The 26907-nt window shown below is 45.1% G+C and overlaps 1 protein-coding gene across 1 annotated transcript in view; it reads left to right on the forward strand.

Moving 5' to 3' along the window:
- LOC310866130 (C-terminal-binding protein 2-like) overlaps positions 1-26907 on the forward strand; it is a 100971-nt gene that overhangs the window by 20244 nt on the left and 53820 nt on the right. The window contains exon 2 of the mRNA XM_083775530.1: positions 12813-12989. Within this exon, the coding sequence (XP_083631656.1) occupies positions 12932-12989 (58 nt within the window). The 5' untranslated portion in view covers positions 12813-12931. The remainder of the gene's footprint in view (positions 1-12812; positions 12990-26907) is intronic.

The following is a 26907-nucleotide window of genomic DNA, read 5'->3' on the forward strand; positions in this document are numbered from 1 at the left end:
GCACCCATGGACGACCATGCTGCCTCACTAAGTATTCCAAGCCTTGGCCGTTTATACTGCTCCCCCATGCTTCGCATGAGGAGCACTCATAGACGACCATGCTGCTTCACTACGTATGCTGCTTCACTACGTATTCCAAGCTTGGCCGTTCATGTCGTGCGTAATCCTGTGCCTCGCACTATACGCACCCATGGACGACCTTGCTGCCATGCATGGCCGTATATACTGCGCGTCCCATGCTTCGCATGCCAGAGCGCACTCATAGACGACCATGCTGGCCCACCATGTTGTATGCAATGGATGTTTATGTTGTACAACCATACCCCGCTTTCTTACTTCATGCAATGGCATTCGTGACAGCAATGACCATTCTCCACCCTCGTTCAATAAACCATCTTAAAGGGTTCCCATGTCTGATGTTTGGTCTTTCCTAGTGAAATGGAGTTGGAACAACTAAGGTTCGGGAGGTTTGGCCAAGCAGAAGACAACCCACCTGCCTGCCATCTCCTCCCTTGCCAACCAATACTCCGCCCTTGCCAACCATGCCACCACTCACCCACTTCCAACTAGCCTGGCCACTCCTACGTCGCCCATTACCGTGGGTACTTAAACTCAACCGTCAAAAAGTGCCCTGTGCCAGTTTCTTGTAACCCACCCTCCTTCCCTTCTCCATACTCGCAGGTTCCAGAAAGGGGTTTCTACTATATCACTCAGGCCCACGCCTCGACCCCTAAGCCAAAGTATCTGGGTCCGCCCCCTCGAACCTCGGGTCCCACTATGTATTCATCTAAGCCTTGGCCGTTCACGTCGTGCGTAATTCTGTGCCTCGCACTATACGCACCCATGGACGACCTTGCTGCTTCCCTATGTATTCCATGCCTGGTCGTTTATACTGCGCGTCCCATGCTTCGCATGCCAGAGCGCACTCATAGACGATCATGCTGCTTCACTACGTATTCCAAGCCTTGGCCGTTCATGTCGTGCGTAATTCTGTGCCTCGCACTATACGCACCCATGGACGACCATGCTGCCTCACTAAGTATTCCAAGCCTTGGCCGTTTATACTGCTCCCCCATGCTTCGCATGAGGAGCACTCATAGACGACCATGCTGCTTCACTACGTATGCTGCTTCACTACGTATTCCAAGCTTGGCCGTTCATGTCGTGCGTAATCCTGTGCCTCGCACTATACGCACCCATGGACGACCTTGCTGCCATGCATGGCCGTATATACTGCGCGTCCCATGCTTCGCATGCCAGAGCGCACTCATAGACGACCATGCTGGCCCACCATGTTGTATGCAATGGATGTTTATGTTGTACAACCATACCCCGCTTTCTTACTTCATGCAATGGCATTCGTGACAGCAATGACCATTCTCCACCCTCGTTCAATAAACCATCTTAAAGGGTTCCCATGTCTGATGTTTGGTCTTTCCTAGTGAAATGAACGCTGTTTTGTAAATTACATCACATGTTCTTTTTTTTTTTTTAAGTGTTCTTTTTTTTAAGTGTTCAGTCCACTGGTGTGGGCCCGGAGGCATCTGTCCCATATAGCCACTATGCCATTGACAATTCCATGTCTAATTAATCCAAAATCATGAGCGCTTATGTCTTTTGATTTAATTAAAATATAGTCTGCAGAGATTTGTTACTTCTTTCGATTTAGAGGGAAAGAGAGGGAAAACGGTTCCCCATGTCCAATGCCACAGTGAGTCTAGCTAGCCAGACACCGCGCCACCATTTCCTGGTATGACGAATGGGCGTTATTACAATATTGCGCATTAAACAAAGTCAGCATTTAGCGTTGCTGCAGTCCCATTATGTTATAGAGCAGAGCGAGCATCGGAGAGAAGAGGGTAGAAGAAGAAAAGAGGGGAGGGGCCGAGGAGGGGAACACGGCTCGCCATGTAAAAGGGGAAGAGGGGAAAAGTAAACAAGGAAAATCTAAATGAAGCTCGTCTGCCAGAAGCTGACAGAATGGAGGAAGAATGAAGGGAACGGGAGGGCGAGAAGGGTGGACGCCGCGAGAAATTGTGAAGGAGGAGGGGGGTTGGTGAGCAAGATAAAGAGAGGCAGAAGGAGCAGAGCCATAATTGGCAGCAGCCAGTGTACTTAACGCAGTGGAGAGATATGGGGATATGAGAGAGGGAGAGGGAGGTGGGACGGAGGAAGGTGTAAATCAGCGGTCAGGGTGACAGTTTTACGTGCCCCTCAGAGGCCCCAACTATCCCATTAATGAGACAAGGGAAACCTTATCCACCTTCTTCTCTCTCTCCCCCTCTCTTTTTTTCTTTCTGCCATCGTGCACTTTCAGGGACATAAATCAATGACTTTTAAGTATTCACTCTTACACCAGTTGATTGATGGCAGCTGTACGATATGTCTTCCTGGTGATTTGGAAACGTTTATAGTGTGAGGTGTAGTGTAAGATATCCACGGTCTAAAGAAGTGCTTCAGTGATGCACAGTGACGCACTTAGTCAATGGTTTACTACATCTACCAAATGGCACACATACCCCACTTCCTACAAATCAGCGTGGTGCCTACAACTATACAAATCGGCTAGAGTAAACATCAGATGGTCTGCGTGTGTGTGTGTGTGTGTGTGTGTGTGTGTGTGTGTGTGTCTGTCGGTCTGTCTCTGTGTTCTTCCAGCTTAGGTCATTGAGTTCATAGAGTTGAGCTGAGTCACTGAGGTCAAGTGATTCTGGAAGGTTTGGTTGATGATATAACTGGCTGATCTTCAGTGTGAAAGAAAATAAGAATGTCCTCTGATGCGTTTGATGCTGGAACTGTTCTGTCATTCTTCCGTCTCCTCAGTTTCCTTTAACCAAACCCACAGGCTTTCTGCTGTGGGTTCTCCTGGGACGTGGCTCCAATCAATATGATGCTCTCTCTTTCTTTCTCTTCCTCTCATGTCTGAGTCAGTCCCATTGCCCACCTAAACAAGACCTCCTAGGTTGCCTGGCACTCAAACAGACTTTCCTTCACAAAAGGACGAAACGAACGTGAGACAGGAGAGGTATAGCCTCTGTACCCAGGCTTTTCCTTTCGTTCGCATTCAGGAGAGGTAACACTAGATTAGTCATCAAAAGAAAATAAGTCTCTCTCTCTCTAAACCCTTCTCTCTGTGTTGTTGTGGAAGATCTTTCTCTACAGGACGTCAAGCTGAGATGTAATACCCACATTCATTTTGTGTATATATATATGATACCCGTACAATGCAGTATATGAGTATAAAGTAGTAGCAGTAGTAGGAAGTGTGCTGCTTTATGCCTCTCAGTCAGTCTGTGCAGTCTTTTGATTTAAAACAGCAGAAATGCTGACAGAGTTGCAGAGTGTGTGAGCCCCGGCAGAGGGCTGTGGTAGGATTCATTTTGCTATAGAGTTCCAGATGGTTCCTTAACCACCACTTTATCTCTGTGCACAGCTGCGTCTGCTTCCACAAGCGTTCCCATGCCCCTGACGTTGAGCGCCTCTCAACTTCAGGCTGAATACCAACGGCATGAACAGCGCTTCTACCATAAAAAAACACTCCATTGTGTTGCTGTCACCTGTAATATTCACTTCTAAAAGAAAATGTCAGCCTTAAAAAAAGCCCTGAAGAGTTCTGTTACAGAATGAGAACTGCTGTGGCCCCCACGGCATGCTTTTGATTTACTAAGTGCATTTATTTAAATGAATCATCCTAAAAATCCTTTAATTGCTAAATGATATCATGCTGTGTGATGACGTGAGTCTAAAACAGTTTGTATTGCACAACTGGAAGCATACTGAATGTCAATGTTGAAGTGAAAACAGTTCAGTACATCTAATTATAGTATCTCAAAACTGCAGTCTATGCAGTATTTTGTATATATATCTCTTGTGTTTTCTGCACCTGCCATCATTTCATATTTCCAGGTAGTGCTTGCGAATGAACTTCAGATTTGGTATCTGACTTTGTTGTTACCACTGAGCACAGCTCGGAGGGATGGGCACAAGAGAAACTATTAGCAAGGCGGAGATCTGAGTGATAACATTCACAAACTCATCAAGGAACCCATGTGTGTGTGTGTGTGTGTGTGTGTGGGGGGGGGGGTGGTGCTGTGTGTGTGTGTGTGTGTGTGTGTGTGTGTGTGTGTGTGGCGCAGTGTGTGTTCTCCCTGTGTACCATAGGGTAGGTAGTAGGTACCCTCACAAAACACATGCAGTAAAATCCTGGTCTCTATACTGCCTCCCGGGGCACCTGGTGGAGTAACTGGCTGGAATAACGTGTTCCTTCCACACACTACATCCAACCAGGAAACTCCCCCCTGTCGGGTGAAAAGAAGCGGGCAGCTTGGACGCTCATGCATTGAAGGAAGCATGAGGTCAGTCCGTTGCTCTCCCCAGGTTGGTGGAGGGAGTGTAGAGCCCAGGATTTCATTAGACAATTGACACTGGGTGAAAAAATGGGTTACAAAATCGTGGGATAAAAATAAAGTATACGTATTAGAACCAGAACTTTCAGACTCATGATTTGGGTTGGAATTAGGCATTTAGAGTCAGACATCCTGGGGACTTTTTGGTCCATTTTGGTCCTGTGTATTCAAGTAATCAACACAAATCGATATAAAACACTATAAAAAAAACTGTAGTGAATGCCATCACCTTTCTATGGGAAAAGTGAGTTTACCTCCCCTTTAGGCCTCCTGAAAGATTTTTTCAGTCTTGTTCTGAGGGAAGCCAGTGATCCACATTTGTTAAGGGATGGTGTCGGAGCGCACAAGGTGCCCATGTTTGTTCTACAGGTGGGTGGTCGCTCCCTCTAGTTAGTATGTCACTCACTTTAGGTTAGGGTGGAGGGTTAGGCTCATTTCTTTCAGAGTGAAGGATAGGGAATCGGGATGATGGTTTTGATGTCCGCACAAAAGTGTGTGTGTGTGTGTGTGTGTGTGTGTGTGTGTGTGTGTGTGTGTGTGTGTGTGTGTGTGTGTGTGTGTGTGTGTGTGTGTGATAAAGTCAGTGGTCTCAGCTCTTCCACAGCAAGCTCTTCCTGTGTGCTCACACAGGAACATGTTGCTTGGCTTCTGTTTGTTGAACTAGACAATCCCTGAGGCTGTGTGTGTGTTGTGTGCCTACACATGTGTGGGCGTCAGTGAGCGTGTTCATGTGGAACAGATTTGTGTGCAGGTAGCATCAATGTGTGGCCACTGGCCAGATTATTTTGTTATGTGCGCGCGCGCGCACACACACACACACACACACACACACACACACACACACACACTATCTTTGATTGGACATCAATACCAATTCTTATAATATGCCATCTTTACTTAACCTACATCTTTGCTGGCCCAACATAACCTTTATCTAAAAAAGAAAAAGTTTCAACCATAGTAAAACATGTATGCGTTGCGTGCGCCACACACACACACACACACACACACACACACACACACACACACACACACACACACACACACACACACACACACACACACACACACACACACACACACACACGTTTTCAGTTTTTCAATTCCCCTCCAATTCTGTTTCGTTAAGTAACAGCACTTAAAGTAACAGTCTGCTTGTGGTGGTGCTCTGCTCTCTCAAGGTTGACTGTGCTTCCTGCATTGCTCTCCATTGAGTAAGTGCTCTGCTAAGACTTGCTGTTGACTTTATACTGTATACCTGCTGAGTGGAGCCCATTAGATTGGATCTCTTCATCAGCTGCATCATGTCATGTTGTAACGGCGGATGCCGTTACTATACCTAATGCAGATGCTAACACAATTCTACATGTATGGTATAATGTAAATAAGGACACAAATTGTAACAAATGCTTTTATTGAAGTTAAGGGGGGACACTGAGTTGTCTGTGATTCTCTGAAGTGGCGGATCTCCTCATACACCTACAAATGAACAGATATAAGGCACATTAGTCAAATGGCAAATGGCAAATGAGTTCCCTCCGGGTATAGGCACCCCTCTATAGTTCCGGGAGGGACCAAGTGGGAAATGGATAGCAGGGGGGATTGGGATGGACTATAATGAATGTAATCCTGTATGTGTTGTGTATATATTCTATGCTAACTACTAACTGTGAATAGGTATTGAGGGTGCATATACAGGGAGTAAGTGGCATTGTGTGATTCTAAGAATGGGGAATATGGTTATTATTGTTACCCATGGGGAATGGTATGGGCTAACCAGGTCTTTAACCCGAGAGATGACAGGTTGTATTGCCTATGACTGTCAAAGTGATTGAGAAACAATGGAGAAACTAGAAAAAGTGCCCTTCTGGGCACAAGTCTCCACCAGGTTATCCACAGATCCGTGCAGTTAGAGGTAAAAACACTTTTTGGCCAGTTATAGCGCCACCTTGAGGCTGAGTTGAAATTGTTGATGTGGCATTTCGTCCTCGGCCTAGTGGGAATGTGGGTGCACAATTTCACGGAAATCACGCGATGTGTTCATGATTTGCAGCATTTTGTTTGAAACTGAGCACTCCTGTGAACTTTGGAAGCCAATCTTAACCAATCAGGATGGAGTGTGATAAATCTGAAAGACCTGTTTCGTTGAATGGCTCTAGAGAGACTGTGTACCAATTTGCGTGATGTTTGGACAAAATCTGTAGGTGTACTGTGCAAAAACTTGTTTTGCACAAAGCGGCCTCCTGGTGGCGCTATAACAGGCTGTTCTGGAAAGTTTGGGGCAGAGGTTCATCGTTGCCATCCAGGGAGTGTGTGTGCAAAATATGGCATCGACCGGGTTAACGGTGGCCGAGATTAGCTGTTCACGGACACACGGACACACACACGGACGGACGGACACGCGGACGGACGGAGTGCAAAACATACTCTCCCCACATGCCTTCGGCCTGGTGGAGACAATAAAGCCTTATTGAAGGTGCCCTGGATTGGTCTCTATTCATTTGTTGCCTTGGCCTCTCGACACTCTCACACATGTACCTGGAATTAATCCAACTGCTATGTATTAGTGTATGTGTTTGTAGTATTTTAGCAGTATTGTACCGCTAGTCCGTTACTAATTAGAAATGTAATGAGACGATCAGCTCTCTGGCTCAGTTTATATACTCCACAGTCATTGGGTCCATTGATATTCATACACATTTTTACAATATTGTCAACAAAATGTAAAGGAAGACATTTTTGCATGCATATAACTGGCAATAATACTATTGTTACAGCTGATAGTTGATACACAAAATATAGATGATGCACACATTATGTATAAACACATACCGTATGCGGTATATTACAACAATGATGGTCGTTCATGTGTTATTGGAAATCTGAAATGCTTTCACATGGCAGTTTCACACTTGCCTTCTCTCACCTGTAGTCTATTCATAGGTAAGAGAATGGACGCCCTCCCCCCCCCCCCACACACACACACACACACGCACACACACACAGTCACACACACACACACACACACACACACACACACACACACACACACACACACACACACACACACACACACACACACACACACACACAATTTCAATTCAATTAAATTCAAAGGGCTTTATTGGCATGAGAAAACATACGTTTACATTGCCAAAGCAGAAAGAACAATACAACAATACAGCAATACAATCAAAACAAAAATTATGTACTTTGTCAGAATCTTCAATAGATCAACTTCTATGTACCAAGATCACTCGATGCAGATATAGTGCAGGAATATACACAATGATTAGTCTTTACGGTGGTTATGTTCCATTTGATATCCTTCTCCTATCACAGCAACTCACAAATCTTGCTGCTGTGTTTGCACATTGTTGTGCACATTCACTAGGAAAGACCAAACATCAGACATGGGAACCCTTTAAGATGGTTTATTGAACGAGGGTGGAGAATGGTCATTGCTGTCACGAATGCCATTGCATGAAGTAAGAAAGCGGGGTATGGTTGTACAACATAAACATCCATTGCATACAACATGGTGGGCCAGCATGGTCGTCTATGAGTGCGCTCTGGCATGCGAAGCATGGGACGCGCAGTATATACGGCCATGCATGGCAGCAAGGTCGTCCATGGGTGCGTATAGTGCGAGGCACAGGATTACGCACGACATGAACGGCCAAGCTTGGAATACGTAGTGAAGCAGCATACGTAGTGAAGCAGCATGGTCGTCTATGAGTGCTCCTCATGCGAAGCATGGGGGAGCAGTATAAACGGCCAAGGCTTGGAATACTTAGTGAGGCAGCATGGTCGTCCATGGGTGCGTATAGTGCGAGGCACAGAATTACGCACGACATGAACGGCCAAGGCTTGGAATACGTAGTGAAGCAGCATGATCGTCTATGAGTGCGCTCTGGCATGCGAAGCATGGGACGCGCAGTATAAACGACCAGGCATGGAATACATAGGGAAGCAGCAAGGTCGTCCATGGGTGCGTATAGTGCGAGGCACAGAATTACGCACGACGTGAACGGCCAAGGCTTAGATGAATACATAGTGGGACCCGAGGTTCGAGGGGGCGGACCCAGATACTTTGGCTTAGGGGTCGAGGCGTGGGCCTGAGTGATATAGTAGAAACCCCTTTCTGGAACCTGCGAGTATGGAGAAGGGAGGGAGGGTGGGTTACAAGAAACTGGCACAGGGCACTTTTTGACGGTTGAGTTTAAGTACCCACGGTAATGGGCGACGTAGGAGTGGCCAGGCTAGTTGGAAGTGGGTGAGTGGTGGCATGGTTGGCAAGGGCGGAGTATTGGTTGGCAAGGGAGGAGATGGCAGGCAGGTGGGTTGTCTTCTGCTTGGCCAAACCTCCCGAACCTTAGTTGTTCCAACTCCATTTGTTGTACCAGCAAGATATGGGAGTTTTTTGTCATTGGTCATGTTTTCAAAATCTCTGTGTGTGGTTGTAATCTGTGGGAAGTATGTGTCTCTGATGTCTTGGTACAATGGACAGATGGTTAGGAAGTGTAGCTCGGTTTCCACTTCATTTAGTGTGCAGTGGGTGCATAGTCTGTCTTCTCTCGGGATACAGGTCTGCCTATGACGGCCTTTCTCGATCGCGAGACTGTGCTCACTGAGTCTGTACCTAGTTAAGATTTTTCTTTGTTTTGGGTCGGTCACAGTGCTCAGGTATTCTGCCACTGTGTATTCTCTGTTTAGGGCCAGATAGCATTCTAGTTTACTCTGCTTTTGTGTTGCTTCTTTCCAGTGTGTCAGATAGTTTTCCTTTTGCTGTTTTATAATTTGGTTTAGTCCAATGGGTTTTCTATCTCGTGGCTCTGTTTGTGTTTGTGCCCGGAGTTCCAGGGCCAGCTGGCTGAGGGGGCATCTCTCTAGAGTTTCACTGTGTGTGAGTGCCTTGTTATGGAGTGCATCTAGGTCACTTTCTTTTAGGTGGTTGTAGAACTTAAGTGCTCTCTTTTTTATTTTGATTATGAGTGGGTATCGTCCTAATTCTGCCCGGCATGCATTATTTGGTGTTTTTCGCTGGGTACGGAGAATGGATTTGCAGAATTCTGTGTGTAGGGTCTCGGTTTGGTGTTTATCCCATTTTTCAAGGTCATGGTTTGCTATTTGGTCCCCAGATCTCGCAACCATAGAGGGAAATTGGTTCTATCACAGAGTCCAGTATTTTAAGCCATGTTTGCTGTACCTTCAGTGTTATTTCCTGCTTTCCTTCCTGCTCAATTACCTCGCCTCTGACTCCCACGTGCTTGTCCTGTTTCTCTGCTGAACATGTCTTATCGTATAGCGCAGGACAGACAAAGCACATGCAACGATTGTTATGACAGGTTTTTTTCCCTGGTCAGTTACTCACCCCACGAAGACCTGAATTCATGGAGAGTGTTTAGATTTTGTCGCCTTATCGAATATTCAACCAACTTCCTAATTGGCGCATCCTAATGTTGGGTCCTCGCCGTTATGAACACTGAGTTTGAAGTCGGTCGGTCCCATCATGCATTGCGGTCGGATCGTCTGTTCTGGACAACGGACCCCTAAAAAAATATATATATATATATTTTAAACATATGTTTATTGATTTTTCTTTACAACATAGTATTTTCAAAGCAATTATTCACATATATTTTCCCCCCCACAACCACATGGCAGCACAAATACTAAACAAAATCTTCAAAGAAACATCAGGAAATGTCCATAAATACAAAGCAAATGAACAAAAAAGTATAATAACAACAAAAAACACATTTTTCTCCACCTGGGGGTGCTGATACTGCCGAGTGAAACCGGGAAAGCGTCTGTGTCATTTTGTATTTTAGCTACTGTATATAATATCATCTCTGTTGGGTGGAAACCTCAAGTTTAAAACTGTTATCAGGATTCAAGAGTAGCAGATCTACAAGCTCAAAACAAGTCGCTTTGCACCGCGTTTCGAGCTTGTTGATCTGCTACTTCTGCTTTTGTGTGACGCTGTAGTACGATTAAGTAAGGGCGTTAATTTACGTAAAACCTCCACAGAAATGTAGAATATGCCGATGAGAGGTTTCTGCCCGACAGTAACGACATAATTAGCAAACACATTTTTCAGAAAAGGGACGCTGGGATTCACTGTAAAGTCCTGAGTGTTAATTAGGATGGATGTATGGATTGATTGATGGGTGGCTTGGGGTTAAGTAGTAAACACTGCCTTTATCAAGACACAATGCAACTGAATGTGTGGTCCGATCGATGACATGGATCACACAGGAGAATGGAACGGAGGCAGTGCATTTCATTCTCTCACATGTTATTTCTTTACTTTTCCTTTACCATCTATCCACGCCGTGGTGCGTTTATTTTGCTGATACAAACCCCCCTCATCTGTTCTGCTGACTGACTGACCCACATTCAACTCACTGTTACTGACTGTCCTTAGGGTGTGTGTGTGTGTGTGTGTGTGTACAGTACTACAGTACACTACACACATGCTTGTGTCGATTCTATGTGGCCGCAGCACGTGTCTGCATATTTTGTCTGTTTACTGCATGTCATCTGGTGCGTATGCATGTGTTTATTTACATGCCTAGGTTTGTGAGTGTGCATGTGTGTGTGCGTGCGCTGTCTGTACTCTGTACACTGTGTCTGCCTGCCTTGTCTCTCTGTTGTTGTCAGCCTCTCCCCAAAACACATGCTGTCTCCGGTGCTACCTTCACAAGCTACAGCAAAGAACACCAAACTAGATAAAGTGCCCCTCGGGGCACAGGTCTCTACCAGGGCAGGTCAGGTTGTGGCCTCCTGGTGACGCTATAATAGGCCAATGTGAATAGGGTGCCATTTCTTCTTACGCCTTGGATGGCAATTGGATGATTTGAGGCATTTTGTTCCAAAAATGTGTTTTGCAAAAATCCACCCGTTGGTGGCGCTATAACAGGCCAATGTGAAAAGGGTGGATATATTCCTCAGCCTAGTAGAAAAGTCTGTGAACGTTTTCACGTACATTGCACGCTGCGTTCATGATTCTAGGGTTTTTGTGAAAAACGGGCCAATCCTACAAACTTTGAAAGTCAATGTTAGCCAATCGGATGGAATATGAAATATCGGACAGATCCGACTTGAAACCATGACTATAGAGATAGTGTGTAACGATTTGCGGGATCTTTAGACAGAATCTGGAGTAATATCCAAAAAAATATTTTTCAAAAGTCGGCCTCCTGGTGGCGCTATAACAGGCCGTTCTGGAAAATGTGGGCCAGAGGTTCATCGTTGGCATCCAGGGAGTGTGTGTGCAAAATCTGGCATCGACCAGGTTAATGGTGCCGGAGATTAGCTGTACACAGACGGACACACACGGATGGACACACACACACACACACACACACACACACACACACACACACAGACGGAGTGCAAAACATACTCTCTCCCCGTGCCTTTCGGCCTGGTGGAGTCAACAATGCTGCGTCCTCTCATTAACTCTGTTTGTCTTGTTGTGATATGTTCGATCTGCGTGGGAGATTTCAAGAGCCCATCTACAAATCCCAGAGGAATTGAATGTGTGCTCTTATCTCTGAGACGAGTCTCCCTCTAGTGGATGCCGCTCTCTCTGCAAGGCCTGTGCACTTCTTGTGGTTCACGAGGGAATTCGGTGGCTCTCAACTCTGTTCCCCAGGGGGCCCAATGTGCTGCTCGTTTTCATTCTAACCATGTAATTACTGGACATGGGATCCCAGACGAACACAATTAACTAACAAACCAGTTTTTGAATAAGAGAATTAACCATTCCAGAGTATGGTAATCTCTTTTTGCACAGAGAAACATTTATCTATGTTCTCTGAAGGTGAACAATGAAGAGCCTCAAGAGCGTCTGACAACATTTGTGCAGGGACCACCAGTCATTTGGGAAATGACAGATTTGAACAGGTGTTGTGACATCTATTCAGCTATACCCATTCAGGTAGAGAGGCAGTGTTGCCATGTCTGGTTATTATTACTTTGGCCATGTTTTCCGGCAAATTAGCTTGTTAATATTGGTAGTTGCGAGTTGCATTTGAGTTTTGTGCTTGTTTGGGCTTTTTGTCCTAATGTTGTTTAAACCAGTGGTGCTGGTGTATTTGTCCGCAGAAACTCCATCTAAAAATATTTTATGAGTTTTTTGTTGTTTAATGTTTGAAAAATATAAAAGTAATAGAAGGTCCTCGGTTTACGTCCCTGTGTCGATGAGCACGATACCTCTGAGCAGCCATCAGTTTGATGAAGCAAGAACACACAATAATCAGTGTCAAATTTGAATGAAAAAACTAAACAAAAACAAAACACCAAAATGGCACAAGACAGTTAATGTGTGTAACAATATTAGGAACAATATCAATCCTCTTACTACAACGATATCCTGTGTTCCTTTTAATTTCCTAGGTGTGAAACATTACTAAAGCCAGCCCTGTAGGGCCCTGTGGATCAGCCAGCTGGTTGTATCTTCATCTGGACTGGTGACTTCAAAGGGGGAGGAGAGGAACCTGTCATTCCGTGCCACGATGGCTCTGCCCGACAAGCACAAAGTCAAGCGCCAGCGACTGGACAGGATCTGTGAAGGTAAGACGTGCCCTGACAGCGTCCTCTCTCACTCTCTCATCTGCTCTTCTACGCTCCCCTGCGTGTTTGCGTGCGTGCGTGCACATACAGTACCTGTGTCAATCTTGCGCGGAACAAACATACTGTAAATAGGTTGCATTGCAGTTAATCCTGATGATGACTCCCAGGGTCACACGACTTGTTAAATCACAGCACACACATCAGTGTGTTTGGCCAAGAATCATAACACTTAACTTTCAGCTTACGATCACTCACTCAGGCCCCACACACACACACACACACACACACACACACACACACACGCACACATGCGTGAATGGCTTAAATCAGAGAAATAATTCCCGGTGGCTGCTCACACTTGTCGAAGGCTCACCAAGAGTTGCCGCCGGTGGCTCACACTCATCCTCTTACACACAAACACACCATGACTTCCAGCCCATTATGTGCTGCCTCTTTTCAGACCCGTACACGCACACAGTGCAAGAAGTTGATCATTCTCAAGTCATTGCACCACACATGAGCTTTTATCGTTAGGAGTGTCTCAGTCTATTGTCACGAGGTGTCACCCAACACAAGGCAGCACTTAAGCTGTCTAGACCCCTGCGGAAGCCACAATGAAAAGCCAGTGGGAGATGTTCCATACTGTTGATTTTGTGTGTGTTTTGTGTTGCGTGCGTGCGTGCGCAACTGTGCACGCTTGTGTGAAAGAGAGCCTAGATCTGTGAGAGTCCAAGCTATTGCTTTGATGGCGATGTCTGAGACAAAGAGCTTGCAGGCACAGTAGGGAAGGCAGGATACGAGGAAGGCTGGCAGGGACAGAGAGATGGTGAGAGAGTTCTGGAGATGTTTGGGGGCTGTGTGAGGGGTTTAGAGATGTTTGGGGGCTGTTTGAGGGGTTTGATATTTCCATATTTTGCCGCAGAGACGAAGCAGGGAGTTTATAATGAAGTGAAGTACTACTCTCGCAGTGCTGGAATTGATTAGTGCCTTTGACTCTGTGTGTCTGTGTCTGTCTGTGTGCGAGAGGGAGAGAGAGGGACTGGATGAAACGGATTTTATTTTCCATCTTTTACGCGTGCGTGTGTGCGTGCGACAATGAACACCAGTATACTCACCCCTTGCTCTTCTACGCATTACAAGCACAATTCTTAAAACCTTCCTTTATGGAGTTTTGTATCCTGTGACGTTATTTTATTTTGTCCCATTTTAACCAGCCGTTCCTTGTGTCGTTTCTATTTGTTTAAAATGATAATTGCACTTTTACGTACAGTCGTCTCTTCCCCACACATCATCAACATTCTGCTCCGTCCTGCCAGGGGTAATCCCATTGAGACCTATATAGCTGCTCTCTAAACGAAGCAGCGAACGCGTCACAGTCTCCCCTCGCATCCTATACACTGGAAATAAGAGCCACATGTGGCATCCTCCTAACCTCTCCAGACCACTAACCCCTCAAGACTGGGATAGGCTTTTCCATCTGTTGTGTTTAGGCAGAGAGAGAGGTTATATGCCCTTATAGGGCCAATGTACAGTAAGCTTTCTGGTCGGAACAATCTCTAAATATTTCTCTTACTTTTTCTAATTGACATTCTTCTCAAAGGCAGCTGATAAGATAATGAGGGACTTTTTGGTGAAGTTAGTCACTACTAAAAAAATCACACCTGTGTGAACTGAGTGGTGCAACTCCCCTCTCCCCGTGTGTGTGTGTGTGTGTGTGTGTGTGTGTGTGTGTGTGTGTGTGTGTGTGTGTGTGTGTGTGTGTGTGTGTGTGTGTGTGTGTGTGTGTGTGTGTGTGTGTGTGTGTGTGTGTGTGTGTGTGTGTGTGTGTGTGTGTGTGTGTGTGTGTGTGTGTGTGTGTGTGTGTGTGTGTGTGTGTGTGTGTGTGTGTGCGTGCGTGCGTGCGTGCGTGCGTGCGTGCGTGCGTGCGTGCGTGCGTGCGTGCGTGCGTGTGTGTGTGTGAGACTGTGACTGTGTGACTGTTTGTGTTTCCAGTCTCCATTCAACTGAGAATAGCCATGTCAATCCAATATCTGTTTCATACATTGTTGCAAATTGTGATATGTGCTTAACTAAGCTGTGCCTGTGTGATGAATTCTAAACTAAATAATTTTGAAGTGTGCCTCGCTCAGCGCTGAGTGTAGATTTATCACCCATAATATGCTATACTATTGCTTATTTAGGTTAAACAGGTAGACAAGTAGGCCTGCAACTAGGGATGTCTCGATACACTTTTTTCGTTTCCGATCCTGATACCTCGATTCCTGTGTTAGCCGATACCGATACCAGTGTCGTGATCTCATGTTGTGTTTATAGCCATCTAGCTATATATCTCGTGTTGTTTATAGCAGACTCCTCACTTAAATGTGCACTTGCAGTTTAGGCAACTCCAAAGCAAACTCCACATGTCCCAACATTCTATTTACCTGCCATAGTGTCGACCCCTTACCTTACCCCTGTGTGGGATCGGTGGTTAGACTGGCATATTCACCGATATGACCCGATATGACAAATAAGGGCCGATCCATTACTTTTCCCGATACCGATACAGTATCGGGACATCTCTACCTGCAACTATCCATTATTTCTTAGTGATTATTGTATTGATAACTTTTCCGAAAGTTTTTGTTTTATGGAAAGAAATCAATGTAAATGTTTTATATATATATATATATATATATATATAATTAACCACTTAAGCCCTATTGTATAGTTTGTTGTAAAACGCCGGTGTCGCACAAAAATGGCAAGAATAGCCGAAGAATAGCTCGCAAAACGACGTTCTGAGCTAGAATGGCTATTCACCGATGTTTTGAATGATTTATTCTCCTAAAATTGATTATCCTTCATTGAAATCAATTTATAGATCATTATTTTTTTAAAGGATTAAATTGAATTGTTTGCTTTGAATACCTGTTGCAGCCTTGCTGCTGCCACAAAACCACAAGGATTCCATTCTGGTTGAATGGTAAACTTAGTTTACTAAACTAGTCTTCATTGCTGACCACATGGCTACTAGTAACCCCACATTTAACATTTTTGATCGTATTGGGAGTCGATCTACAGGTAACCTAGTCCACTGTGAGTTTTACAGCTGACCTGAAAGCATAGCTGGAGAGACAAGATACAAGGGACAATTATAGACCTTCTGTAATGTGTGATAAAGAGCCAGAGAGCGGAGAGCTGCAATAAGGAGAGTGTGGCAAGCATCGGCTTCTCCCTTTTTTTCTTTCTCTCTCGATCACTCTCGCTCCTTCTCTCCATATCCTGTCCTCTCTTCCACTTTCTCTCCATCTCTTTCCTCTCATCTCTCTCCCTCTTCTCCTTCTGTCTGCTCCATCTGTGTACCCAGCATGCACTGACTTACTTGGGCAGTGCCAGAAGCCGGTGCCACCGCCATTTAGCCAGAGCTAACTGAGTGATCTGGACAGAGAATGGGAGGTGAGCGGTTGTTGCTGCATTGTGATACCAGATCACTTGGACCGCATGTTCCTGTGTTGATTATGATGTAAATCTGTGCTGCTGAGACGCAAACAATGTGCATTTGTAGAGAGGATTCTTGGCGTGTGAAGTTAATAAGAAACAGCATGGTGTATTTTGCAACTTTTCATCTTCTGACAAAGCCATCGTTAAGAGTGTCGTTCGTCATGCTTATTTTCTTGTTCAGTCAACTAACCTGTAAATGCACTTTAGCTGGATATGCTAGCATCTAGCCTGCACATAACTGCTGATTAGGGCAGTTAGGGGCTGTAGAGGTTAGCAAGAGGAGAACTGCGGAGGTTTCCTGATACTCTTTGGTGGAGGTGGAACCTCATGTCCTAGGCGTCGTAACGCAGACCCAATCTGCCAATACCATAATCCCCTCCATCATCGCCACTTCGCTCCTTTCTAGCTCAGCCCTCCTTAACCTTTCCACAGCCCACCACAACCTCTGGCATCCAGTTGTGGTATGAAGTCATCAGAGCGGTCTCTGGATCTTGCGGCCCCCCTGGGTGTGTTCCAGGCCCCTCGCCAAAACCCACGGCCCCTTTATGGACTTCTCGGAGAGGCTGGGTGGGGCGTATGGAGGACTTGGGGTTTAGGAGGGGAAAGGTTTGCTAGAAAATGGTTATACTGTATGGATGAAGAAGGTGTGTGTGTGTGTGTGTGTGTGTGTGTGTGTGTGTGTGTGTGTGTGTGTGTGTGTGTGTGTGTGTGTGTGTGTGTGTGTGTGTGTGCGTGTGCGTGTGCGTGTGCGTGTGCGTGTGCGCGCGTGCGTGTGCGTGTGCGTGCATATGTGTTCTTATAAATGTGCTCATTATTTGTGTGCCTTTTTTACACAATGATATAATTTCCCCTTTCCTTTTAAAACATACAGCTCCTGTCCTGTCTGCATGGGTTTGCTTTGGCTATGGTGGATGAATCTTGGAAATAATTTTCATGGACGGGGTAAAAAAAGGACTTTCAAAGTGAAATCTTCCGCTCCAACAACAGAACTTTATAATGTCCTGTGGCCTGACTCCACACGCGTGGGTCGGCACTGGGGTGATGGGATCTATTGCAAAGAGATGGGCGGTTTTGAAGCATCGCTGAGAATTGATAGAGCTGACTGTGAGGAAATAGTTTCCATTGGTTCCTGAGCAGCGTTTCTCAATCAGTGGGCTGGCAGTTGGCACCCAAAACTGGGTTTCAAGGTCATATTCTTCTAACTGTGTCACAAACAAAAGGCACTTCAATAGACTAACTATTGATATGATAGCTGACTGAATGGGGAAACAAGAAATTGCAGCCGTTTTCATGTTACATTCCAAAAACATGTGATTGTTATTTAGATAACAAACTGCTTCAACAGCCTTTATATCCTTCGTTGTCTAGTCCATCCAGTCCTGGCCTATAGAGATCCGTTCAGAGAAGAATAATCTCATTGGAATCTCATAACAGCCCATGCTGTACATTATGTCTTGTGTGTAGTGTGCATTACAATGCATCTGACAGCCATATTCTGCACAGCAGCGGACAGGCATTGTAATTCCGTTTCCAGTTAGTGCCTGCTGCCCAGAGCTCATGCATAAGTCAATATGTGTTTAACATTCAAATCAGGCCTTGAGTATTAAGCGCGCCGGACTACGGGAGGCGGTTGTTTTTATTTCTGTTGCGGCATGGTGTTCCTCAGTAGTTAGCATGTCATTTATTCATGTATGCATGTCAGAACAAGGCTATGGCTTTGGTGGTTGCTTTGCATGTCTGGGGGAAAAAGGACATTAGCAAAGCACCATATCTGCTGCTGTCCCCCCTGTTGCATGCCAGAAGACAAGCGGACCAGGGTCAAAAGGCTCAGCCGAGTGCTAGTTTAAGCAGATAGAAGTGTGCACGTGTGTGTGTGTGTGTGTGTGTGTGTGTGTGTGAGTGTGTGTGACACAAACAGATGGAGCTCGAATTCCACTCTCATAGCATGCCCTAACAATATAGGTCTCATGCTGCGCCATTCAAATATGCACACGCAAACACATGCATACTGACTAGTGTTGGGTGATTCGCGAAACTTTGGGTGAGTAAATTTTACTAAATCACCTCCTGAAAGATCCATTCATTTGCGTCAGTTGAACTCTCAGTCCGGAGCAAAATGTAGACAGGCCAAAGACCTCTTCCCTCATTGCACTGACATACTGAAAGACTGAAATACCCATTATTAGCCAATGGCCCCAGTGAGCTACTTGAGGATGTCGTTCTCCGTTTGTCTTAGATATATCCCCCCTCAGTTATGGGCAATGTATCTGCCAATGAAACGACAAGCAACAGAGCTATGATCATGACTCTGGTGAAGATGCACTTGGCATCGAAACATTAGTCACTGTCATTTAGCACCTTGTAAATAAAAAGGCATTTAACTGTCCAAGATGCTTCCTTCTGTCTGTTTGTGATGCATTGTTGGATCTGCCATTAGCTGTTTCATGTGCCGTGGAACTCCCTTTCGGTCAAAGGCAAGCTATGATCTGTCTACTGAATGAAAGAGGTGGTATCTGACTCAGTGACTGTATCCTTGCAGAACAAAATCTGATTAGAATGGAGTTCTCTCACTCTGTCCCTGCATATCCCAGTAATTTATTTTCTCACAGAAGCAACACAAAACACATGCAAAACAAAACAACACGCCAAGGGTACCATATTGAACCAAGTAAGTAAGTAACATACAAAAATCACACTTGTGTGAAGTGAGGGGCGTCTTTGGAGGGCACGCACAAACATGACGTCACGAGGGGGACGCACAAAAAGCCATAGACTTGCCCGTCAAATGACGTCAGAGGGCATGGCATAAAATCAGTCCCTGCCTGGATTTAAAAGTTATCAGTCAAATCTTAAAAGTAGAGAAAAAATAATCCCACACACTGTCTTCACAAGTGAAGACAGTGTGTGGGATTCTTTTATCAATCAATCAATCAATCTGTGGCTCTGGATAACCATGTCTCCATATATACAAAAATAAATTGCCTGCCGGCGGATTTCGGTCTGGAGAGGCTCAATTGTACGCCCATTTCCTACACCAGAGAATGTGGGCGGCCAATCGGGACACGGTATGCAATATGGGCGGGCTTTGGTAAAGTGACTTTCAATGCTTGAGACCTTTGACTGACAGTAGCTCTGACCAATTGCGTCAAAGAGAAAATGTTTCCCTGGAAATGAAATCCAAGCTGAGCCTCCCCAGACTAATATCCCGCGGTCCGTGCGATATTAGTCTGGTTTATTAACCAGGCTAGTGCTGTTGACTCAAAGCCCCATTAGCTTACATGGATGCTGATACGTCAATGGCTGACTGACGGGGAGAAATACAGGGCTTATTGAGCTACTATTGAGATACTATTAGCATTCAGAACAGACCAGATTAGCACGAAATCTGATATTATGAAAATAATACATACATGTATAGCAGTGTTGTGTGAACAAGGAACAACTGAAATGTAATATGTTTCATAATTCAGTAGGCGTTCCCGCATAACTTATGCGTTATAATTTATAATGATGATGTCACGCACATACCCTCTATTAGTGTTGGTTGCTTAACAAAAAGGTATTCTGACAAGTTTGTGGGAAATTGTCTATTAAAGGAATATTGATGTATTGATATGTTTTCGTATTCTAACTTAATGGTGAGTGCAAAATTCTGTTCCCTGTACAAAGCCAGCTGATCACCTATACCGATCTCACCCAAACACGTTGACATAACACGGACTGGCAATTCCGTACATGCACACCTAGAAAACCTTCAAATTCGTACATATTACACTACTACTGTTTTGACCGCGATGGAGGCGTGGCTTTCACTAGTATTGTATACACGGAATTTCCAATCCTTGCTATTTCACCGTGTTTGGGTGAGATAGGGTTTGACATTATTTACGATTCTGTGCTATTGGGTTACAACTCGGACAGGGCTGAGTCGGCTCTACCGAAACTTCGCAACGTTCGACACGGCAACTTGTGCGCTTTATGGTGTCTCTCAAGGCTCAAGTTCGATAGAGATGGCGCCCCTCCGTCACGGCCAATGGGGAGTATTTCAGTGTAATGTGTACGGATTTTGGGGTCTTCTAGGCGTGTATGTACGGAATTGCCAATCCGTGCATTTTCACTGTGTTTTGGTGAGACCGGTTTGGCATTATGACATAGTATTAACCTGCTGTGGAATGGGTCTCATGCAGGAAATTAAAGAATGCATGTAATAACAGTACTTTACTATCTATTATCAGCTCAAAGAATTCTATCTTACATGTTGTATTAGATATGTTGTATCTTTGCCTCAGTTTCAGTTAGCCTGTTATCTGTGTCACGAGGCATTGTTAAACATATGTTTATTGATTTTTCTTTACAACATAGTATTTTCAAAGCAATTATTCACATATATTTTTCCCCCCACAACCCCATGGCAGCACAAATACTAATCAAAATCTTCAACGAAACATCAGGAAATGTCCATATATACCAAATAAATAACAAAGAATACATTACATACAGTTAAACAAACAAATGCACAATGTCCCATCACAGTTCCCTACCCCCACCCTACAGCTGACTACTCCAATTAACCACTATACATCCAAAGCCTCTTCAATATCCAAGTCCAAGAACTTCTCCCATATCTTAGAATACAGCAGGTTTCTTCCTAATTACATACGTTAGTTTCTCATGTGCCAAACTGGTCGTTAAATTCCTCAGCCAAAAGCCGATCGTATATAGGGAGGGGCGTTGACATTCTTCCAACATAGCGCAATTGAGTCATTCTTTTTTCTTTACTATTTAGTGTACAATTTAATGGATAAATACTGAGTATACATAATTTAGGACAAAGAGGAACTGGTGTAATCTGAGAGACATAATGGACCACAGACCTCCAGAATGTTTTAATCTCCTCACATTCCCATAAGCAATGGAATAGTGTACCTTTATGTTCACTACATTTATAACTTAAATCAGGAATCTGTTTGGATCGAATTTATTTACTTTCTCCAGGGTTATATAAATTCTCATTATCCAATTATACTGAATTAGTCTTAATCTAGTATTGATAGTTTGTGTTTGTGCCTTGGAACATATTAAACCCCAATCAATTTTCTGAGATTTCCACTTTTCCATTTTTCTCTTATTCAATATTACATCTTTCCAAGCTTTTTACCAGGCCATTGTCTTATTTGTTTTAAAATCCCCAGCTTAGTTCCTAAATCAGTCTGATACTGTGAACATGGCGGAGTGTGCATAGGCTGACAAATGGCAAACAGAGAGGGCATTAGAATTTGAAAGTCAAACAGTGTTTTAGACTTGTGGAATTTGTGATTTACTTCCGTATTAGGATTATATCTGCAAACTCTGAGTACACATCTCTGTGTTTGAGGGAGCCTCTATGGGTGGTGTGAGCTCTAGCACAACGTGAGCCCCACACCCCTAAGAGTCCACATAGAGGAAGCTAGGGAGAGGTTAGGATGAAGATGAGAACTCCCAGGTGGAGTTACAATATATACTGTAGGGCTCCATTTTCATTCGATCTTTCTAAATACACTGTTTTGGGATTTAGCAGTGGGGAAGGGGTGTTCCCCCCACTAAAATTGGTATTTTGGTTACCTGTCTAAATCCCTAAAACACCTCCATTACCCGTTATATTATGCATAGGTGTGGTTTGGGCGTTACAATAATTGAACCAATCACCAGTCCACGTGCCATTGCCTTTAAGAGATCCCATATCCGTTGCCCGTTATGCCCAGTTCTATATTGCTTCATAGCCTTACGGTCTATAGCCCATGGATGTGCTGCTGCCTTGAAGTCTCACTTGTGTGGACCCTGCTGTGATGCAAAATACCATTAAGGGACATAGCAAGCTCCTATACTCGTAATTTTCTGGCCGCGGCTGCATTGCGGGCCGCGTCGCGGGAAACGGCAGTGACGAAATTGGAGCCCATAGTCTTCTCTCCGTTACTGTGTGTGTGTGTGTGTGTGTGTGTGTGTGTGTGTGTGTGTGTGTGTGTGTGTGTGTTTGTGTGTGTCACATTCTAGCCTGGAAGAATGATGAGAGCAGATGATCTTCTTATGTAATTGCGAGGTGTGTAAAGTGTATTGTAATGATTGAAGGCATGGTAATGGCTTTTCAGTTCTTTCATTCTTTCATGTTTAAAGCAGAACACCAACCCAACTCCATGCCAACCTATATGGCCTGGATTAGCTTGGCACAGGCTCGCTCATCTCACTCTCTTCAGAGTCAAAGGGAGGGGGATGCTCCCTGTCATTAAAGGCAGAGTACCACAAATGTATCTCGCAAAAGTGATGATGACACATACAGGTATCAAATCCCTCCTAAATATATCACAACCTTTGATCATAATTATATGACCCTTAACGCCTCCTTATATGGTCACGCCTCGTGACACATCACGCCTCGTGACACATCACGCCTCGTGACACATCACGCCTCGTGACACTTCACGCCTCGTGACACTTCACGCCTCGTGACACGTCACGCCCACCATATATGGCCATCTCCATATATGAAGATCACAACACTGACCTCATCTACAGTATACCCTTGATAACCATACATGGAGAAGACTGGATCATCACCTATAGATCTGCATATATGGAGCCGGGCCAGCAACTCTACATCTGACCTCAAACCCTTAGATCTCCATATATGGAGCTGACCTGTTCTGAGTGACATTCCATATGTTGATCGTTCCCCACCCGTCCTTCCTGTTCTGACATTCCATATGTTGATCTGACCTCATCAAACCCTGTACACCTAACACACGCTCCATATATGGCCAGTACAGAATTCATTCCATAAGTTGATCTGACCCCACCATGCCAAAGCGCCAGCGCTGGCCCAGCAGTCTGCCGTCTGCCGTCACCCAGGCGGATGCGTGCACGCGACCTCGCCCTAAGAGCTGGAGAGATGGGGAGACCTCTGTTATTCAAGAAACACCATGTATAGCAATGAATACTATCAGAATATACTGTACATAGTGCTTTAAGATTTTAACAAAAAACACTTGTTTTGACCAGAAATATCACTAAGTATCACTATATCACTACACACAATCGGTTATACCAAAGCTCCAATATAATAATATAATCTGAACATGGGCACAGCTAAAAGGTTTCATTGCAACCAAAAATAATTGTTTATCGCCTCATACAGTATGAGCCATTGTGAGTCACTGATGGTCCTGGACACTCCCACATTTAACATCTGTTGTCATGCATTAGTAAACATGAAATGCATAGGATGGGCATCAGGTGTCAGCTATGTAGAGGGAGACAGGCAATAGTGTGTTCAATCCTCACAATCATGGGTTGAATAGAACTCTGGCATAATATTTTTTTGTGTCACTTTGACCCCTCAAATTGATTCCTGCTAGAGACCCCCAGAAAGGAAGATGTATGTTTTTTTCTTTTGGGGGGGGGTTAAAGTATTTAAAACCGCGCTGTGAGCTCGTAGATCTGCTATTTTTTACATAACCAACATATAAATGGATAAAGTGGTTAAAATGATTGTGATGCTATATTGTCCCCAGACCCCACTCTGAGAACCAATTGTGTAGTCAATTCTAACCTTGCATTGTAACTGGCTAAGAGACATTCCAATGAGTGCTAATCAGCTAATGTAACCTATATCCTGATAACGGCACTCCAAACACATCCATCCTATTTACCTTAACTTCAAACTAGAAAGTACAAACTCCTGCAACCACCGGTAGTTTTCAACGTGGCGTTAATGACTTTTTAGTCATCCAATATTTTTTTTTTTTTAAGATATTTTTTTTGCGGCTTACGCCTTTTATTGTTTTTTTTTTTAAGGGACAGAAAGTAGGCTGACAGGAAACGGGAGAGAGATGGGGGGATGACATGCGGTAAAGGCCGTGTCGGATCCGGGAGTCGAACCCGCGGCACACCGCGACTGGATCACCAGTCCGGTGCCCAGACCGTTACGCTACGGCCTGGGCCAGTCATCCAATATTATTGATGAATCTCACTACAATACACTCAAGGTCATGTTGTACTGTGAAATAGTGGCACTGAAGTATTGATGTGCAGCACTTGGCTTATGACTGCAGCCCACCAATGGCAATTATCTCACGGCGTGGCACTGCTTTTCACGTGATCCAGGGTTTATAGAGCCTGGGGAAGAGTGTCTGTCTAAAGGCATTATATTTCCATGGGCTGAGGAATAGTCATAGCATTTGTAATTTTGTATCATGGGCATAGTGTCTATAATTTCATGGCATAGGTTGTGGGTGCCTAGGATTACAGTAACTCATGATATGAAGTGTCCCCCCCAACCCCGACTCACTCTGTCTTTGCTTTTCTTTACTACAGTCAAATCCAGATTAGGGAGCCTGTCTGTCTGAGTGAAGTGGATCACAGTTAGAGAAAGAGTGATGCTCATTTTTGTGGCCGCAGGTAGTGACCAGCAGAACAGTATGTAAAATAGTACGTAAAATAAATCATTAATGTTGTTTTTTGTTGTTTTAACTTCGATTTATGTGCATGAACTACTTGCATCAACATACACAGCAGTGTGAGTTGATCACACATTTAAAAAAATTCTATTAGTATTGATTAACAGTTTTCTACTTGAAGTATCCACGCATGTATTTGCAGTGCAGTGAAATACAATTGCATCATGTTTCCTTTATGCTTATAAATGACAGAAGCTCACATCCATTTTCTATAGTGTCAGATATCAGTTGACTGTTAACAGGTTTATCATCATCTAGAATAGAGAGATGGAGAGAACGTGTACGCGACATAGAGGACATGAATCTCGTAGCATGTGTGCGTTGGCTCTGCTGCTTGCACAGGGCCCGGGGAGGATTAGTGTCCAATCAGAGTGGATTTGATGTGCACTGACAGTGCATGAGACCTAGTAGTAAGTACTGCATTCATTCCAGTGGGCGACTCTGCTTCGCTGCGCCTCTCCATGTCTCCTCCAGCCAGATGACTGGGTGGTGGTGCACAGGTGTGCTGACGACATTACACCACAGTCGGCATCAGTCTCGTCTGGAAGCAGGTGTGTCCACTGATACTTTGGCATCATTGTCTTTTGTCGATGATTTTATCTGATCCACGTGACGTGTCATGGTGGGCAGTGGAAATAAACAGGCTTTATTTAGCCGGTAATCCCTCATAGCAATTGGCAAAGGGAGTGAAATGTCCCAGAGAAGGGAGAGATAAACCCTGCTTGGATTACCACAAGCCCCTTCCCAGTCCAACCCCCAGTCCCTGACCCAACCTATCCGCTTCTTTCCTGCTACCTTATTTGTATGAGTGAACTGTCTGCGGTCAACTAAATCAAATATCCGGTTCTTCCATGGAGTAGTTGGGACCTTTGGTGTGTGTGTGTGTGTGTGTGTGTACTGTATGTGTGTGGTGTGATGTGGTGTGTTTGTGTATGGTGTCCTCTTTCCTTTGCACACTGCGAGCCAATATGACCAGAGATTAATTATTCAAGGATCGCCGGCCAAGGGGGAGTCACCTGATACACACTAGAGCTCAGGAGACAGGTGAAACAATACACCCTGCTACATCTTTTTTTCCCCCCCTCCTCCCTCCCACCATTTCACCTTTTTGATGTTACTGTCACTGTAGCCGAAGACTTGAAAGAAAACACCCACCACGAGGGCAATATAAGAATCTTTTTCTGTGTAAACACAGTCTTCTTCCTTTTTCTTCCCTCTCCAATGCTCGTCGCCAGCAAGCAGCTGAGTCTTAGTCGCTCCCACAGTTGGGACTCACTGGGTGGGAATGAGGGCCAATGGGACAGGGCTGATAGCGTCTATGAGCAGCAAGCCAGGGTAGCAGGCAGGAGGAACTCCTGTGTGTCATACGGAGAGGGAGGAGGCTGGTATGAGCCTCCATCTGAGGTGCGTCCTCCCGATCTGGATTTGAAACGCGATCAGTATTCTCACCAGGACTCTGTGTACAGACAAGGGTGCGCTTCCCCGCGACGCGACCCGCCGATGGCCAGAAAGGGCTCTGTGCCAGACCTCAACCACTACGGACATCCAGCGATGGCTCACCGAGGATCCATCCCGCATCAGGACTTCTATCTGCCCGATGCGTCCATGGCTCCCCGCGCACCGGACGGCTTTTACCGCACAGAGCACCACCCTCCGCCGGCACCATCGCCTCACCACCACCCTCCACTCAGAAGGTCAGATTCCCATTTCGGGATGAGCCCTGGGGGGCGAGGCGTGTGGGATCAGGTTCAGGGAGGGAGAGCGGCGTCCCAAGCCCCCTCATCCCCTCTCCCTGCACCTCCCCCACAACCCTCTGCTCATGAGATGAACCGGGCTTACCGGGAGAACCCAGCTCCAGCCACCGCTACAAAGATGATGCCAGATGGCCAACGCATCCCTAGCCGGTGCCCGTCTCCAGCGCTCTATGCCGTGGAGCACATGTCTCC

Source organism: Protomyctophum parallelum (assembly GCF_964188405.1).
Source record: "Protomyctophum parallelum genome assembly, chromosome: 10".
NCBI lineage: Eukaryota > Metazoa > Chordata > Actinopteri > Myctophiformes > Myctophidae > Protomyctophum > Protomyctophum parallelum.